General features: G+C 46.3%; 1 protein-coding gene across 1 annotated transcript in view; it reads right to left on the reverse strand.

Annotated features, from left to right (window-relative positions):
- ASZ1 (ankyrin repeat, SAM and basic leucine zipper domain containing 1) overlaps positions 1 to 8,933 on the reverse strand; it is a 126,546-nt gene extending 117,613 nt beyond the window's left edge. The window contains exons 1-2 of the mRNA XM_083182804.1: positions 8,714 to 8,933; positions 2,179 to 2,278 (exon numbers count right to left, since the gene is read on the reverse strand). Of these exons, the coding sequence (XP_083038930.1) occupies positions 2,179 to 2,278; positions 8,714 to 8,809 (196 nt within the window). The 5' untranslated portion in view covers positions 8,810 to 8,933. The remainder of the gene's footprint in view (positions 1 to 2,178; positions 2,279 to 8,713) is intronic.
- Between the last annotated feature and the right edge of the window lie 7,533 nt (positions 8,934 to 16,466).

Here is a 16,466-nt window from a genome sequence, read left to right on the forward strand (position 1 = left end):
GCATCCACTACAAACTGGGTTCACATTTTACAATCCTGGTATAGGGTACCTGCTATGGGTTGTCAAAGCTTGTTCTTTAGGCAACCTTGGGTGGTCTTTCCATACCTACTCTCAGTGCATGTTTGTGCAGGAAATTTGTCTGTCATATGGTTCAGGTAGAGCCCTTGGGAGAATGGATCCATGCCTTCATCCTTTACAGGTGTTGTCTAGATGATAAATCCCCTTTTGAATTTTTTACTTCAATTTTACTTTGGGCTAAATTATGTTTATTGATTGTACTCCTGGATATTTTTATCCAATAAATGCTTGTCCAACCTTGATTTAAAATAATTAAGTCTACAGGCACCACTTCTTCTAGAAAGTTCCACACTTTTACTGCCCTGACCATAAAAAGCCTTTCCTTTGGAGGGTGCAAAATCGTCTCTCCTCCAGCCTGATCGCATGCCCAGTTCGTTCTAAATTACTCCACCCTTTAGTTTTGTGGATCTTGCTATGGCCTGTAAATTTTTGTCTGTGCTCCCCTTGGTCCTGTAATTGTGGAGTCAGTTTAATACAATATTGAATAATTATTTGGATAGGTGGTGAGGGAGATCTTGAACCTGCATGCTGGTTCCTTAACCTTCTTTCTGATATGGATCTAGTAGATGCCTATGATCTAAATCATTGAGTGCATTGATATAATGCCTTTAGTCACCATTTTTTTGTATTGGATTATGTGAGAACATTGTACTTTGTTGCTGGTTATAGAGCTGGGTTTCCCCAAAGGTGCTTTCTTCTGGCATATTCATATGATTACTGAACACAGGGCAAATTACCAACAAGGTCATGAAAGTGATTTGTAACTTCCTGGGTATAAAAAAGATACAGTATATCACATAGCTTAGCATCCTGGTCGGTGGGGATTGTAGAACAGATGAACTGGACCATTAAGATTCAGCCGGCGAAAGCATTGTTGGAGAAGGTTTCTATGGTAACTGATCCACCATATATAGTTCCAGGAGTGCATTAAATAGAAGCATCCACCACTATATAACAAAGGCATAACTCTTCTTCTAAACTATGTATTTAGCACAGGAAGCATGAGAGCTGCTAGCTCCTATTCGCATCCATGTGCAAATAAGGTGCACAATGCAGACTTTGCTGAATCCAATGATACAGCATGTGGCATGAGGTGACCAGATACATTTTTTTTTGGGGGGGGGGGGGGGGGGGGGGGATGTAGGAAAAGTAACTCAGCGTTAGTGCATTTAACAAATTCACAGCAAGGCACAATTAGAAGGACTGTTTAACGTGACTGCACTAACGAGGGAAGACATCTGTATTTATGTCTGAGCTAAAAAACAAAAGGTCACTTCTCTATTGAAATTTAGCTGTCAAACTCAACAATTTCACTGCTTAAGAATCTTTCCAACAACAGGTACAATATAACCGGAAGTAGCAATATGACTTAAAACCCTTATCTACAGTTGGAGACCCCATTCCTTCCATGGGAAACTATGGTAATTTAACACATTCCATAAAACAGGTCCTTTTAATGCAAACTGACATTTTTAACATAGCATCCTCCATTTTTTCATCAAAGGCAGGTGACAACTAAGCAAGATACTTTAAAAAGGTTCAAGATATTCTTCTTCCATACTGACCAAGTAAAAGATTGTCTGTTACAATACTTGAGTTGAGGACATTTATCAGGCACCACTATAGAAATTCTGGTACTTATATGTTAGTTGGGCGCCCACTATAGTAAGTACACTCATACCCCCACTATCCATGTTGGCAAGGAGTTGATTTTATATAGTGTGGCGAGCGCAGCGAGCCACCAAGCCCGAAGCGTGGCGAGCCCCATGAGGGGACCCGTAAAACTAAGCAAATCGCTTAATGGGCGCCCAACTAATGCCGCCCATACACGTCCCGATACGGGCGTGCGTTCCGTGCTTAACTAGCACGCATCACATCTCATTGCCTGTGCATGCGTTGTGCATGCAATGCGATGAAAACTAAGTACAAAAAGTATGTGCAAGCACATACTTTTTGTACTGTGCAATGAGGTGTCCCGCGGAGCGCGCACCTCAAAGCACGCATCGCACAGCCCGCATCGCAGCGTGTATGTGCTCCTTAACATAAGTACCGAAATTCTTAGTGAGCATAATACATATCTACACATCAAATTGACCTTACCTGAATCTAAGAATTCTTCAACTAGTTTCACATTTCCCAAAGTCAAAGCATTCTTCAATGCATCTTCATTGCTTTCAATTGCCACTTGCTTGCACACATTCTACGGATAAACAAAACAAACAGTCATTCCGGGGAGAACCATGGGATAGAAGCTCAGGTAAACAGATCTAATTTTATAATAACTATAGTGAAACATAGTATTCAGTAGATTTATTTTAAATATAGGCCTCCTTACTCTCCTGCAGAATATGGTAAGTATTCCGCTACCCCGAGGAAGCCTTAATTCCAGGTGAAAGGTCAACAGATTTGTCGATCCCCCTGGAGCACCACAAGTGAAAGCCTGGTGGCTTAGCAGTCCGGGTCAGTCTGTCAACATACACGGATGTTACCCTTGGACAATGGGAAGGCAACTCAATGATGCTCTGGGCAGTTCCTGTTCCTGGTGGGTCCTGGCTGAACTATCCGATTGGAGTCGAGAGCTCCGATCGTGGTATCCAGCCTCAAGCTGAACCTCTGCTGGCCCTTGGCTGGCAACATGAATGCTCCCAGGTATTCCAAATGCCCAAGGCACATAATGTATTCTGCTCAAACACCTGTTCCTCATTTGTAGGAACATATATGAATGGGAATGCTGCCCATATACATTGGGTAGCATGTATGTACAGTACACTTATTGGAGAGAAGATGCTGTAGCTTTCTTTTACATTGTATTACTGCTTCATTTACAAAAATAAACACAATGTCAAATAAAAACAACGGATTATGCTTACGATAATTCCTTTTCTTCGGAATACTTCATGGCAGCCCATAAGAGGGTTCATCCCTCTCTCCCTCATCTATTAGACAAAAAGGGAAAAACACAAATGGGGGGGGGGGGGGAATGGACAAAATATAGGCTGCCATGAAGTATTCCTAAGAAAAGGAATTATCGTAAGCATAATCCTTGTTTTCTTCTTCCTACTTCATGGCAGCCCACAATGAGATATACCAAAGCAGTAGGGAGGGCTTACAATACCTTAAATCAATATCTGCCGCAGGACTCTGCCTCCAAACTGTTCCTCCGACACATCTAAAGCATAGTGCTTAGCGAAAGTGTGCACAGACGACCATGTTGATGCTTGGCATATGTCCTTGATCGAAAAATTAGCCGCTCTAGCCGAATGTGCCTTTATTCCTCCCGGAACTTGACGACCCACTTTCTTGTACGTAAAGCTGATTACTTCTTTAAGCCATCTTGAGATGGTTTGTTTGGATGGAGCAAATCCTTTCTTTGCCCCTTGTGTAATAATTAACAGGGACTCAGTTTTCCTAAAACTCGCACTCCTATCCAAATAAATCTTAATTGCCCTAACCACATCCAAGGTATGGAGATTCTCTTCTCTCGCATCTCCAACCTTTTCATACCCTCACTATCCACGTTGGCGTGGAGTTGATTTTAGAAAGTGTGGCGAGCGCAGCAAGGCGAGCCCCGCGGGGGGGACATGGATTACTTCACATGTATTCCGCATCTGCTCGCCACGAATCAGGCTTGTATTCCGCGTCGTATTTGGGCTTGGTGGCTCGCCATACTATCTAAAATAAACTCCACGCCGACGTGGATAGTTGGGGTATGAAAAGGTCGGAGGATGCGTATCGCTGTGCTCGCCACGCTTCGGGTTGGCGTTGATATTGGGGGTGGCATTGACAATCGGGGTGCATTTAACATTGTAAGCACCCATCAGGGTGCTTGTACAATTAAAAAATTGCATCGCATCGCATGCCATTTGCTGGCATGCAATGTTGAGCGATATTTCATTGTACAAGCACTCCTGTTAATTTAACGGGAAGATTGCATCGCATACCATTAAGTACAGTATGCGATGGGCGCCGTGCTAGGAAACAAGTACCCGCCCACTCGTCTGGCCGAAGCGATGGTGACCAGAAAAATAATTTTCCATGTTTGGAATTTCAACTTGGTCCTATCCAATGGCTCAAACGGAGCCAACATTAGACCATTCAGAACTAAATTAAGATCGCATTGAGGGATCACCGACCTAACTCTTGGCCGGATTCATTTTATTGCCTGACAATCTTTTGATTAGATTGTGTTCTGCCAGCATTTTATCCAACAAAGCACTTAATGCTGAAATGTGTACCTTCAACGTTGCTACTGCCAGACCTTTGTCGAATCCGTCACAAAGGAACTGTAGAATATGTGACATATTCGCATTAGGAAACTCGAATTTGTCTTTTGACTACTCAGCGAAGATCTTCCAAACCCTATAATAAATGTCTGAAGAGACCTTCTTCCTTGTCTGTAGAAGGATGTTGACCACTACCGAAGACAGACTTTTATTCTTCAATTGTTGCCTCTCAATTTCCAGGCCACTAAATGTAGCTTTTACAGATCTTGACACCAAACCGGACCTTGCCTCAACAGATTGCTAGACACCATGGCTCTGCCACAACCATGCTTTCCACCATAGACCACCAAGCTCTCCTGGGGAAATACGGGAGAATGACTATCGCCTGGACTTGTTCTGACCTGATCTTCCACAGAACTTTGGGAATGAGCAGAAATGGTGGAAAAATGTAAACCAGAGACAACTTCCACTCCTGGGACAGAGCTTCTACACCGCAAGAGCCGTGTGCTGGAACTCTGGAGAAGAACTGAGTTGTCTTCGTATTGCTCGCCGTTGCCATGAGGTCTATCTGTGGTTGACCAAATCGATGCACTATTTGCTGGAAGACCGAGTCCTCTAGTTCCCACTCCCCGGGTAGGACGCAATTTCAGCTCAGGAAGTCTGCCAACTGATTGCCTTCTCCTGGTTCGTGGAGTGCTGAGATTGACAATAGACACCTCTCGGCCCAACACATGAGGTCTTGGATCTTCTCCAGCAACAGATGGCTTCTTGTACCTCCTTGTCTGTTGATATAGGAGACTGTGGTTGCGTTGTCTTAAAACACTCAAAGATGAGACCTTGCAACGTCTGTGCTGAAGGCTTCTAATGCCATACGAACTGCTCTTAGCTCCCTGTGATTTGATGACAGTTCTGATTCCTGCGGTGACCAAATGCCCTGGCTGGTCTTGTCCAAACAATGCGCCCCCCATCATGTGATGCTTGCGTCCATAGTTAATACCACCTACTGTGGACTTGAAAAGGACTTTGTCCTGGACGCCAGACGATCGCTTCCCCACCATCGTAAGGATGTCTTCACCTGTTGTGGCAGTGTGATTCAACAATCTAACAGCACACATTGATGACTAAACCTAGGAATTGGATAGTTTGAGTGGGAACCAGATGGCTTTTCTCCCAATTGACCAACCAGCTGTGATCTTGAAGAAATTGAAGAATGGTTTCGGTACTTATATGTTAGTTGGGAGCCCACTAAGCTATTTGCATAGTTTTCCGCCACGCTTCGGGCTCGGTGGCTCGCCACACTATATAAAATAAACTCCATGCCGACATGGATAGTGGAAGTATGAGCGTACTAACTATAGTGGGCACCCAACTAACATACAAGTACCATAGTTTCTGACGCTAAGACAGCTTTGTTCTCTGACTGAGCGGCGATCAACAGATCGTCCAGATAGAAAAAACTTGCGGTATGGGCCTTTCTGAGACATTTGATGAGAACCACTAGCACCTTTGTAAACACCCTTGGTGAGGCTGTGAGGCCAAATGGAAGGCCTTTTATGCTTGACTTTAAAGCTTCCCTTTCTGCCCCTGGGCTGGGGAGCTTTGAAATTAAAAATCTTTCCAGTCTGGGTTTGGAAAAGAATTCTAGTCGATATCCCGTGGAGACCACCTCCAACACCCAATTGTCCCAGACATTCTGCCTCCAAGTTTGAGCAAACTTCAGTAACCTTCCAGTCACCAGGAGCTTTTCCACAGGATATGGCTTGTCACTGCTTCTGAGTACCTCTCTTAATTGATTGTCGAAAAAATGCTCTGGGAGGTCCCAGATACATATCTATCAGATCCTATAGGCCCAGATACATAGGCCTATAGGAGTGGATCCAGCGCGGCTGAGGGAGGAGGAGGCACGTCTGGTGGGAGCTGGGGAGTTGGGACCCGGCGAAGCTGCGGGAGGAGGCGACGCAGCTGGCGGGAGCAGGGGACCTGGCGCAGGAAGAGGAGGCACAGCTGGCGGAGGGGACCCGGCGAAACTGCAGGAGGAGGCATGGATGGTGACCCGGCAAAGCTGCAGGATGAGGAGGTACAGCTGGCTGGAGCAGGGGACCTGGCAAAGCTGCAGGCATTACTGGGGGCATTGTTTGTGGGGCATTTGTACGGCGCTGCGAAACACTTGTGGCGCCTTATAAATAAAATTATAATAATAATAATAATAATAATAATAATAACATTACTGGGGACATTGTGTGTGAGGGGCACTGCTGGGGTATTGTGTGTGAGCGGCACTGCTGGGGCATTGTGTGGGGGCACTGCTGGGGCATCATATGTAAAAGCAGGAGTACTGCTGGCATTATGGTCTGTGGCATAATGGGCATCAGTGTGGGGCATAATGTGCAATGGGCATAATTTTGTGTGGATTAATGTGTAATGGGCATCACGGTGTGCGGCATAATGTGTAATGGGCATTACGGTGTATGACATAATGTACAACAGGTATTAGGGTGTGTGGCATAATGTCTAATGGACACTATGGTGTGATGCACAATGTGTAATGGGCATTACGGATAAACAGTGTAAGAGTTTATATTGATTTAAATAGCCTTTCATTGTTTGGGCTTGATCTGTGAGGCATACTAGTTCACTGTGTTGGGCCTTCATGCTTATATGTCACTGTGCAGCCTTCAGTCAACTTAAGCGTGTGAGGACAAAGACCATTCCTGCGGTAACCAATGTCTGGTCATGCAGGTTGCAAAAGAGGTGTCAGGTAATTGTTTTCCTGCTAGTTCACACCCTTTAAAATTAAACCACATCCTTATAATTAGGCCACACCACTTTTTGGGAGCGCGCCTACGGCGCGTGCAATTTATTCAATATCAAATTATATATGGGGGGGCCACATATTTCACTGTTTGCACTGGATCCCAAATTGGCTGCTGATGACTATTGGGGTATGTATGTGTGTGTGTGTGTGTGTGTGTGTGTGTGTGGGGGGGGGGGGGGGGGGGGGTTGTGCTGAGTATGGGCGGCTGTGCCAACTATCTATGAAGGACTGTGCTGATGTTATAGGGGAGCTGTGATTCTATGGGGCTGTCCGAAATACCGCAGTAGAGTTTAGTGGCCCTCAGGCTTCACTGGAATTTTTTAGGTGGCCCACGTTGTCTTAAAGGTTGAAGACCCCTGCTTTATGCCAAAGCCAGACACTCCCCCAATGCTAAATGGAGATTAATGCTAGGCACATTGAGTCCCTGTGGATGCAATAAGAATATGGGGCTTAATTGCTTCTTGTAGTTTATTAATTTGTTGTCCTTTGAATACATGACATGTTGTATTGTGTGATGCAGTTGCCAGTACTTCCATGCTATGTTTATGTATTGTTCCAATAGTTAACATGGTGGTGATGGGTGCACTGGGTGACGATTTCCGGGTGCGACCACAGAAGTGTTCGGGAGCCGCCCGGAGAAGATGTTCTTGTGAATGCGGGTACTTGAATAAATCGCTGAGTAACTTCAATGTATGTTGTTGCCCCGACGATAAATTTGAAATACATTTGAAACGTTGGCATCTTGCTGCTGTCCTTTTCTGATTTATTGCCTGCTGCCACTGCTGGTATTATATATATCTGACAGGACACTAGGCAATGGAAGTCCTGACAAATTGATCCTTCAGGGGTGTACAACCACCAGCACGGAGGAGATAAGGTAATTGGGTCTACAGCAAGTTGGTCGACACAGGGATAGGTTGACATGGGTCAAGGTTGACATGGGTTTAGGTCGACAGATCATTAGGTAGACAGTGTCTAGGTCGACAGGGGGCTTTTCACTGTTTTTTGAGCCGACGTGTTATTTTATGCCCTACCATCCACTAGGGCGTGGTGGGAGAATAAAATAGTGTGCAGAGCGCAGCAAGGCACCGTGCCCGAAGCATTGCGAGCGAAGCGAGGGTATGCGGTGCACTGGAAACTGTGTCCATGTCGACATTCGGGTAAAAACCCAGTGAAAAACCCCATTTCAACCTTTTGACTGTCGACCTAGACACTGTCTACCTAATGTTTGTGTCCACCTAAACCCATGTCGACCTACTTGCTGTAGACCAAACAATCCCAACCCGCACAGAGTTGAACATGGAGTGCCTTGGAGCACGTATGGAACAATGAGTGCCATACAGCTGGAAGAACTGGGCCCACTGACAGGCATACGGGCTATATATGTCGGAAGCAACCTGACAGACATGAAAAGGTGGAAACCAATGTGACGTCTTGGGTCATTTCATTGGGGACAACCTGTTCTGCCCTCACAATATACAATAATACTGGCTGTGTGGGAGCAGGGCTGTGTGTGAGCAGGACCATGGCACAAGCGGGCTCTCCTACAATGAGAGGCGCGCCCCACTGACACAGATCACGCCTGCCTCAGCCTTACCGCTCTCTGTTCTCGGGGATCCCCGATTTCCCAGGCATCATCGCTGTCACTGCTCTCCCCGCCTCCCGGTACCGCATGGTACCTGACCGCCGCCATCTCTACCGCGTCCCCCGCACGGTCACCTCACGAAAAGAAACGCCCGCTGGGATCACGTGACACATCCTGCGCCTCGCTCAGGATGTACAGACGTCTCGCTCGCATGACGTCGACGAGTAGAGGCGTGGCCAGCTGGAGAGCCACCCAATTGACACGGGTCCTGCGTTATGAGTTTAACTGACAGCCTTTAAAAGCCATTCACCCAGGCAACGTACTGCGGTCACTGCGGTGCGTATACTGTACTGATGGATGCGTGTGCCGGCTGCGGGTAGTTCGTGTTCGTGGCTGCGCAGCAACCATATACACCCAGAATGCCCCATTCCAGTGCAGGGCCAGTTAAAGGTCGACAGGGGCCCATACCAATAAATTATAAATAATGATAAATGATACAGGGCCAGATGCACTAAGCTTCAAGAGTGATATAAGCAACCAACCAACAGAGGCGTAGCGAGCCCGGAGCCGGCGGAGCACACGCTCCGGGCGCAGGAAGCTAGCCTGGCGTCAGAGCTGTGCCGGCACCGCCAGCTCGCTCGCCCGCCTCCGCCGTTGCCCTGCCCGCTCCCCCGCGAGAGACGTGCTGCTGCGGCGGCTATGTAAAATTGTAACAACACGTCTCCCGCACGCTGGACCGCTAGCCAATGGGCGCTTGCAGTCCAAAAGCCAATCAACTGGTGGCTGCTGGACCGCGAGCGCCTATTTGCTAGCGGTCCAGCGGGAGATATGAATTTTACATAGCAGCACAGCGCGTCTCTCTCCCGGACCCAGAGGAGGGAGGGGTGGAAGCAACGCAGCTCAGCACAGCAGGGGGAGGGGTGAGGTAAGGTGCACCCTCCCACCCTGCTGCATCCACCCTGCATCACCCGCGCACCCACCCACCCTGCTGCACAAACCCACTCACCCTGCTGCAACCAAACACCCACCCACCCAGCTGCACAAACCCACCCTGCTGCACAAACCCACCCACCCTGCTGCAAGCAGCCACCCACCCACCCTGCTGCACAAACCCAAATGCTGCACAAACCCACCCACCCACCTGCACAAACCCACCCACCCTGCTGCAACCACCCACCCAGCTGCACAACCCCACCCTGCTGCACAAACTCACCCACCCTGCTGCAAGCAGCCACCCACCCACCCTGCTGCACAAACCCACCCACCCTGCTGCAAGCACACACCCACCCACCCTGCTGCATCCACCCACCAACCGTCCCACCCTGCGGCACCAACCCACCCTGCTGCACTAACCCACCCACCCACCCTGCTGCAAGCACACACCCACCCACCCTGCTGCACCCACCAACCATCCCGCCCTGCTGCACCCACTCACCCTGCGGCACCAACCAACCCTCACAGCCTGCTGCACCCACCCACCGCCCCTACCACCCTGCTGCACCCATCCTCCCACCTTGCTGTACAGCGGCCGGGAGCGGGGTGCTGCACAGTTCTGCACCCCTGGGCAACAAGCAAATTCAGTCCCCCTTGGCATCGAGCATGAAGCCCCTTGGCATTGAGCATGAAGCCCCTGGCATTGAGCATCTAGGTAAGTGGCACTTATGTGTCAAATGTGTAATGGGCATTATGGTGTGTTATATAGTATGCAATGGGCATTGCGGAGTGTTATATAGTATGCAATAGGCATTGCGGAGTGTTATATAGTATGCAATGGGCATTGCGGAGTGTTATATAGTATGTCATGGGCATTGCAGTGTTATATAGTATGTCATGGGCATTGCGGAGTGTTATATAGTATGTCATGGGCATTGCGGAGTGTTATATAGTATGTCATGGGCATTGCGGAGTGTTATATAGTAGGTCATGGGCATTGCGGTGTGTTATATAGTATGTCATGGGCATTGCGGAGTGTTATATAGTAGGTCATGGGCATTGCGGTGTGTTATATAGTATGTCATGGGCATTGCGGAGTGTTATATAGTATGTCATGGGCATTGCGGAGTGTTATATAGTATGTCATGGGCATTGCGGTGTGTTATATAGTATGTCATGGGCATTGCGGAGTGTTATATAGTATGTCATGGGCATTGCGGAGTGTTATATAGTATGTCATGGGCATTGCGGAGTGTTATATAGTATGTCATGGGCATTGCGGTGTGTTATATACTGTAGTATGCAATAGGCATCATGTGTGGGCTTATGTGTAATTGGAATTACAAAGTTCACTAAAATGTGCAATGGGCATTACGGTGTGTGGTATAATATTGGTCTGTACAAAATTTTCACTGCGCAGGAGCCTCACCTATGACATATTGGGGGGGAGGGGGGGCGCAAAACATGCCCTTGCTCCGGGCGCCATGGCACCTAACTACACCACTGCCAACCAATCAGCTCCTGCCTGACATTTTTCAAACACAGTCTGTGACATGGCAGGTAGGAGCTGATTGGCTGGCTGTTTATCACTCCAGTTTATCACTTTTGAAGCTTAGTGCATCCGGCCCATAGTGGCAATCTTATAAAACAAAAGTATAATATATTTATATGCCTTGATATTGGATAGCAACATTTTTTTTTCTTGATACAGGCAGTAGAGCAACTAAAAAAAAAATCACTTTTACAACACTGAAGGGCTAATTCATTATTGTAGGACCACATGAGCCTTCCAAGTGATCACAGCCAGATAGCTTTCTATAGCTGGCTCAGGCTGTTTGCAAATTGGTGGCATTTGTAACATACTGTACTTGCCTACCTGACCCTCTCCATGAGGCAGAAAATGCTCTATTCCTGGGCTTCCCTGGTAATGTATGATTGCTAGATAAATGATAAGAAAGGTGTTTCACCACAGGTGATGACAATCATACATTACCAAAGTCCAGGAACAGAGCATTTTCTCCCTCATGGAGAGGGTCAGGTAGGCAAGTATGATTTGTAAGCATCAGCCTAGCTTTTTCTGTGCATACAATCCAAAAATGCAGGTGGGCCCAGCGGTTGGGTGGGGGATGCTGACATCAGCAGTGGCCCCCATCTCCCCACAGTGATCACAGCGCCAAATAAGTCTAGACTTAAGCTGGCCATACGCCTAAAGATTTATGCTGTGTAAACATGGTGCGATTCAGTGTAATGTTTGATTCGATTTTGACTACATACCGGTAGTCCAAAGCGAATCGAAATGACACTGAATCGCACAGTTAGCTGCATTTGTTGCAGATTCAAGCCCGATGCTCCCCCTTCTCCTCTTTCCCAATGCTACCCCTCCCTCGCTCACAGTCTCACCCTCCCCCCCTTGTACGTGGCACTTTATCTCTCTCCCAGGCTCCCCCATCCTCCATTCTCTCTCTGACATTCACTATCTGTCTCCCCTTATTCTCTCTCCCTTCCTGACATACACTTTCACTTTTGCTCACATGCCACCTCCCTTTCTCTCGCTCCTCTCCTTCCCTCTTTACCCATGAAGCACTCTTTCTCTACCTGACCACTCCTAAACACATGGCATTCGCAAGGTGATTGATGGGAAGTAGGCATGTGGAACCCGACCGTTTAGTAGGAATGTTAAGAAAAATGCAGGCGTGCCTTGAAAAACGCTGAGTGTCAGGCACTTGGCGTGCCTGAGCATTTCAGGGGAGTGTTTTTGACATCAGCTCCAGTTTGGCAATGCCTTTATCCATTGCAACATGTAAAGGTGCATACACACTGAGATTTTGGAAAAAACGCTGGGAGTGTCTGGGAAACCGCTAGGCATGCCTGAGCGTTTTAGGAGATTGTTCCAAGCCAGATATGTCTTTTTACATTGCACTGCCGAGTAAGTCTAGGGCTTGCAAAGACTTGTGCCCAGTGTAAAAGTAATTTCATCGTGTGTCTGCTACAATGGGTTTTGGCCATTTTCACATGGCTGCAAATGGATGTGTAGCCCTACACATCCATGTGCACAGCGTGCACATTGATTCGCAAGGGAAAGTGGTGCGGTGGCTTAACTGAACGCTGGCCGCTGTGAAATCGCAGCCATGCATTCAGGTCTGATCCTCTCTTATTTGCAACCACCCGGAAATAGGTAAGAAATACTGGCCATACACTGACAGATATTTTATCACAACCCACAGATTTTTTTTGTACTGAAAATCGTCTGGTCCTTGTCCTATCATTGTTACCTCACAGAAGAAGAAAATGTATATTTGCATAACATTTTGAATCACACAGAGACGAAACATGGCCTTTGAGTGTCCTGTGCTGGCCAGCCCTCTTTGCCTATGACATCATGAGTAAGGGCTAGAACTTGGGTAAACTTGTTGAAAATGTGTGTCCAGCCTAAACTTTTGTATTTGTTGCTCCATTCCCCGTGCTATGTAGGAGTAAAACTCTTTCAAGAGCTAAATAGTGTTTTGTCCTCATTTGTGTGGAAAAATAGAAGCCCGAGGATTAGATTTTCTATACTGACCCGGGATAGAGTAGAAGGGGGTCTTGCTCTCCCGGATTTTAGACTCTATTACTATTCATCCCAGTTAAGTCATCTATGTCCATGGATACAGGGTAGTGAGGGGGTTGGGGAATTCAGGACCCTGGCGTTAATAGGGCAATCTGGAGTGTCTCCTCTTCAATTGCTCTTGGCAGAGAAGTTACGGGGTAATGCACCCCCCTTGATAGCCCAAGCCTTACTGGTCTGGAGACAGGTGCAAAAGATGACAAACTTTGTGGATACTGATCCACAAACCTCGGTTTTGTCCCTGTCAGAGGTTAAAAATTTGAAGGGCCTAGGAGGGGGAGTGTGGGAGGCATATGGTTTGCTGGAGGTTGGAGCGTGGTTACAAGATGGGGGTATTCGATCCTTTGAGGATCTTCAACAGGGGTATGATCTCCCTAGGAAAATGTACTTCAGTTATATTCAGGTTAGGAGTGCGTTGGCTTGTATGATAAGGAAGGGATCCCTGAAGATTGGGGAAGCTCCCTGCAAAGTTTTTGTAAAAAAAATGGGTCCCAGGAAGCACCTTTCTAAATTATACAGATATATCCACTCCTTCAATCAAGAAAGCGGCTGGGACAAGCTGAGGTCTCAGTGGGCTAGGGTTATCCCTCGGGTCCTATTAATAGATTGGAGAGAGATTCTATCGGCCACAAGTAAATCCTCTATGTCCCTCTCAGTACAGCAGGTTCAATTTAATATTTTTCATCGAATATACTTTACTCCGGAGCGATTAAGGCATATGGGGAACACCGTCAGCGCGGGGTGCCCTAGGTGTGGAGTGGAGCCTGGTACACACTGGCATTTAGTCTGGGAATGTGTCCATGTGCAAGCGTTCTGGTCCGCCATTTGTAATATTATGCTGGAGCTGGGCATCCCAAGTTCAACCTTCAGTACTCTATGTTTAGTTTTGGGGGTAGTGGATGTCCAACTAAGCGGTCATTGGACCCAATTGATAAGGATCTTAGTATCTTGTGCTAAAGTAATCATAGCAAGGAAATGGATGGCAACGGTGGGGCCGTCAGTGGCGGAGTGGACCAATTTAGTCAATGCTACTTGTTCTCATGAAAAATATGTTTATGCTACACGAGGGTGTTATTCCAAATTTTACAAGGTTTGGGGTGGGTGGACGTCATCCAAATTTTATATAGCTTTGTAAAGAAATTTTGACTCACTCACCACTTAATGCTCTTTTTTCTATTAGTAAGGTTATTTATGATAATAATTGTCGAATTAATTAAATTAAAATGATAAAATAGGTAAATAAGGTAAAGGCACGATGGAGGAGGAAGTTGACACAATATTGGATTGGATCTGATTATATTTTTTGTTTAATTAATTATTAACATGTTTTAGGGGGTATTTGGTTAATGGAAATAATGTGTTCACACACGAGGCGTGCTTCTGGCTCCATGGGGTATGGGGCGGGGGGCGGACATTTGGAATATATACAGTTTGATAAATTTTTTGGACTCACTCAATAACAATGTCTGTATGTATAGGTAGTGAATTGTTAGACACTGATTAAAATGATTACGATTGTTGGAATATGACAAGCGGTTATTATTTAATATTTAAGTGGGGTGTGTTAAGTAAAGGAGTATAAGGGGTATAAATTTAAGCACGAAGAACTTCATGAGTAATAAGGTAATAGTAATTGAGGATTGGTTCTCTTCCTTCTCGTGTATACGGGTTGGACCAGAGGGGATTGCCCGATTTAGTGCCGGGTACAGCCTTACTATTTATATTATATAGGAGCAGAGATTTCCTGTATAGTGGGGGGAGTGACCGGCCATGGGGGTGTAAGCGCTGTAATATGTGTTTGTGTTGTATGGTACTTAAGTGTTATGTTTGTATTTTGCATAAGAAAAATAAAAACTTAATTAAAAAAAAAAAAAAAAAAGGGCTAGAACTGCAGCAGTGCTTGGAATATCTTGAAGATGCTCTGAGCAGCTGTAAACATGGCACATTACAGTTGGCATTGCCACACCATTACTGGCTGCAGGGTGCCATTCCATGTACCCTGCTAGACAAAAGCAAGGGCTGCTGGGCAGCAAAGGTACTGCTCACAGTGGCCCTTATTCTGATCTGTGCGGAAATTCCCGCATTCTTACGGAGCGGTCCGCACGCCACGGCGTTTTGCCGCATGCGGCCATCGTCCGTCGAAACGCCCACGTGTCCTCCGCATTCGGACGGACTCACTCTTTAAGAACAGGGCGTGTTTACGGACGATATACAAAGCATGCGTGTGCGGGAGAAACACTCCGATTCGGCACGGTATTACAGAGTATTACAGAGTATGCTCGGGAATACCGCATCCGAACGGGAGCCAAGCGGTGCTACCGCACGTAAGCGGAGTATTTACGCCAAACAACCCACTATGAAGTATCTTCGGCAATACATCACATGACCCACTTATTCAATTACCTATCCTCATAAAAAACTGCTTATTTGGAATTGGAATCAATTAGATGCCAATATATCCTTACAAGCATGCCTAACACATGCATTGCACACATTAACCCTTACAGCAATGTAAGTGCAATGCTTTGTATTACACCCTGTGTAAAAGATTATAAACAATCTACACATATACTATTTAAAGTGCAAATAAAACCAACAACTGTGAACTTGCATAAAGAATTTAATGAACCACAGAATTAACATAAATAAAAAAATATAAAATTATAAATTAAAGAAGCAGGTCTTTCAGGTCCTGCAGGTCTGCTTGAGCGAGCCGCAGATGGTGCTCCAGTCGCCGGAGGGCCCCACGCACCCCCTCATCAGCCGGTGTGGTGTCATCTGTGGGCATGTCAAAGGGGCAACAATTAGTCATGTTATTCTTGCATACATTTCACATACTGCGACATAAATTGCACAAATGCTAGGTGACATGTGTGTATATATATATATATATCTATGTAGAGCATGGGTCCTCAAACTGCGGCCCTCCAGATGTTGTGAAACTACAAATCCCAGCATGCCTTGCCACAGTTTTGCTATAAGGAAGTGTTAAAACTGTGGCAAGGCATGGCGGGATTTGTAGTTTCACAACATCTGGAGGGCCGCAGTTTGAGGACCCATGATGTAGAGAGATAGAGACACACATAGATAAATAGATATGACACATACATATATACATACATGCTAACTTATTTACTACATACTGTATTTTTTGGCCTATACACTTTACTCTGCAGAAGACATAACAGTCATATTGTTTCTTCTCAGTCACAACCCACCCATGACTAA

Source organism: Crinia signifera, chromosome 4 (genome assembly GCF_055691185.1).
Source record: "Crinia signifera chromosome 4, ASM5569118v1, whole genome shotgun sequence".
Taxonomy (NCBI): domain Eukaryota; kingdom Metazoa; phylum Chordata; class Amphibia; order Anura; family Myobatrachidae; genus Crinia; species Crinia signifera.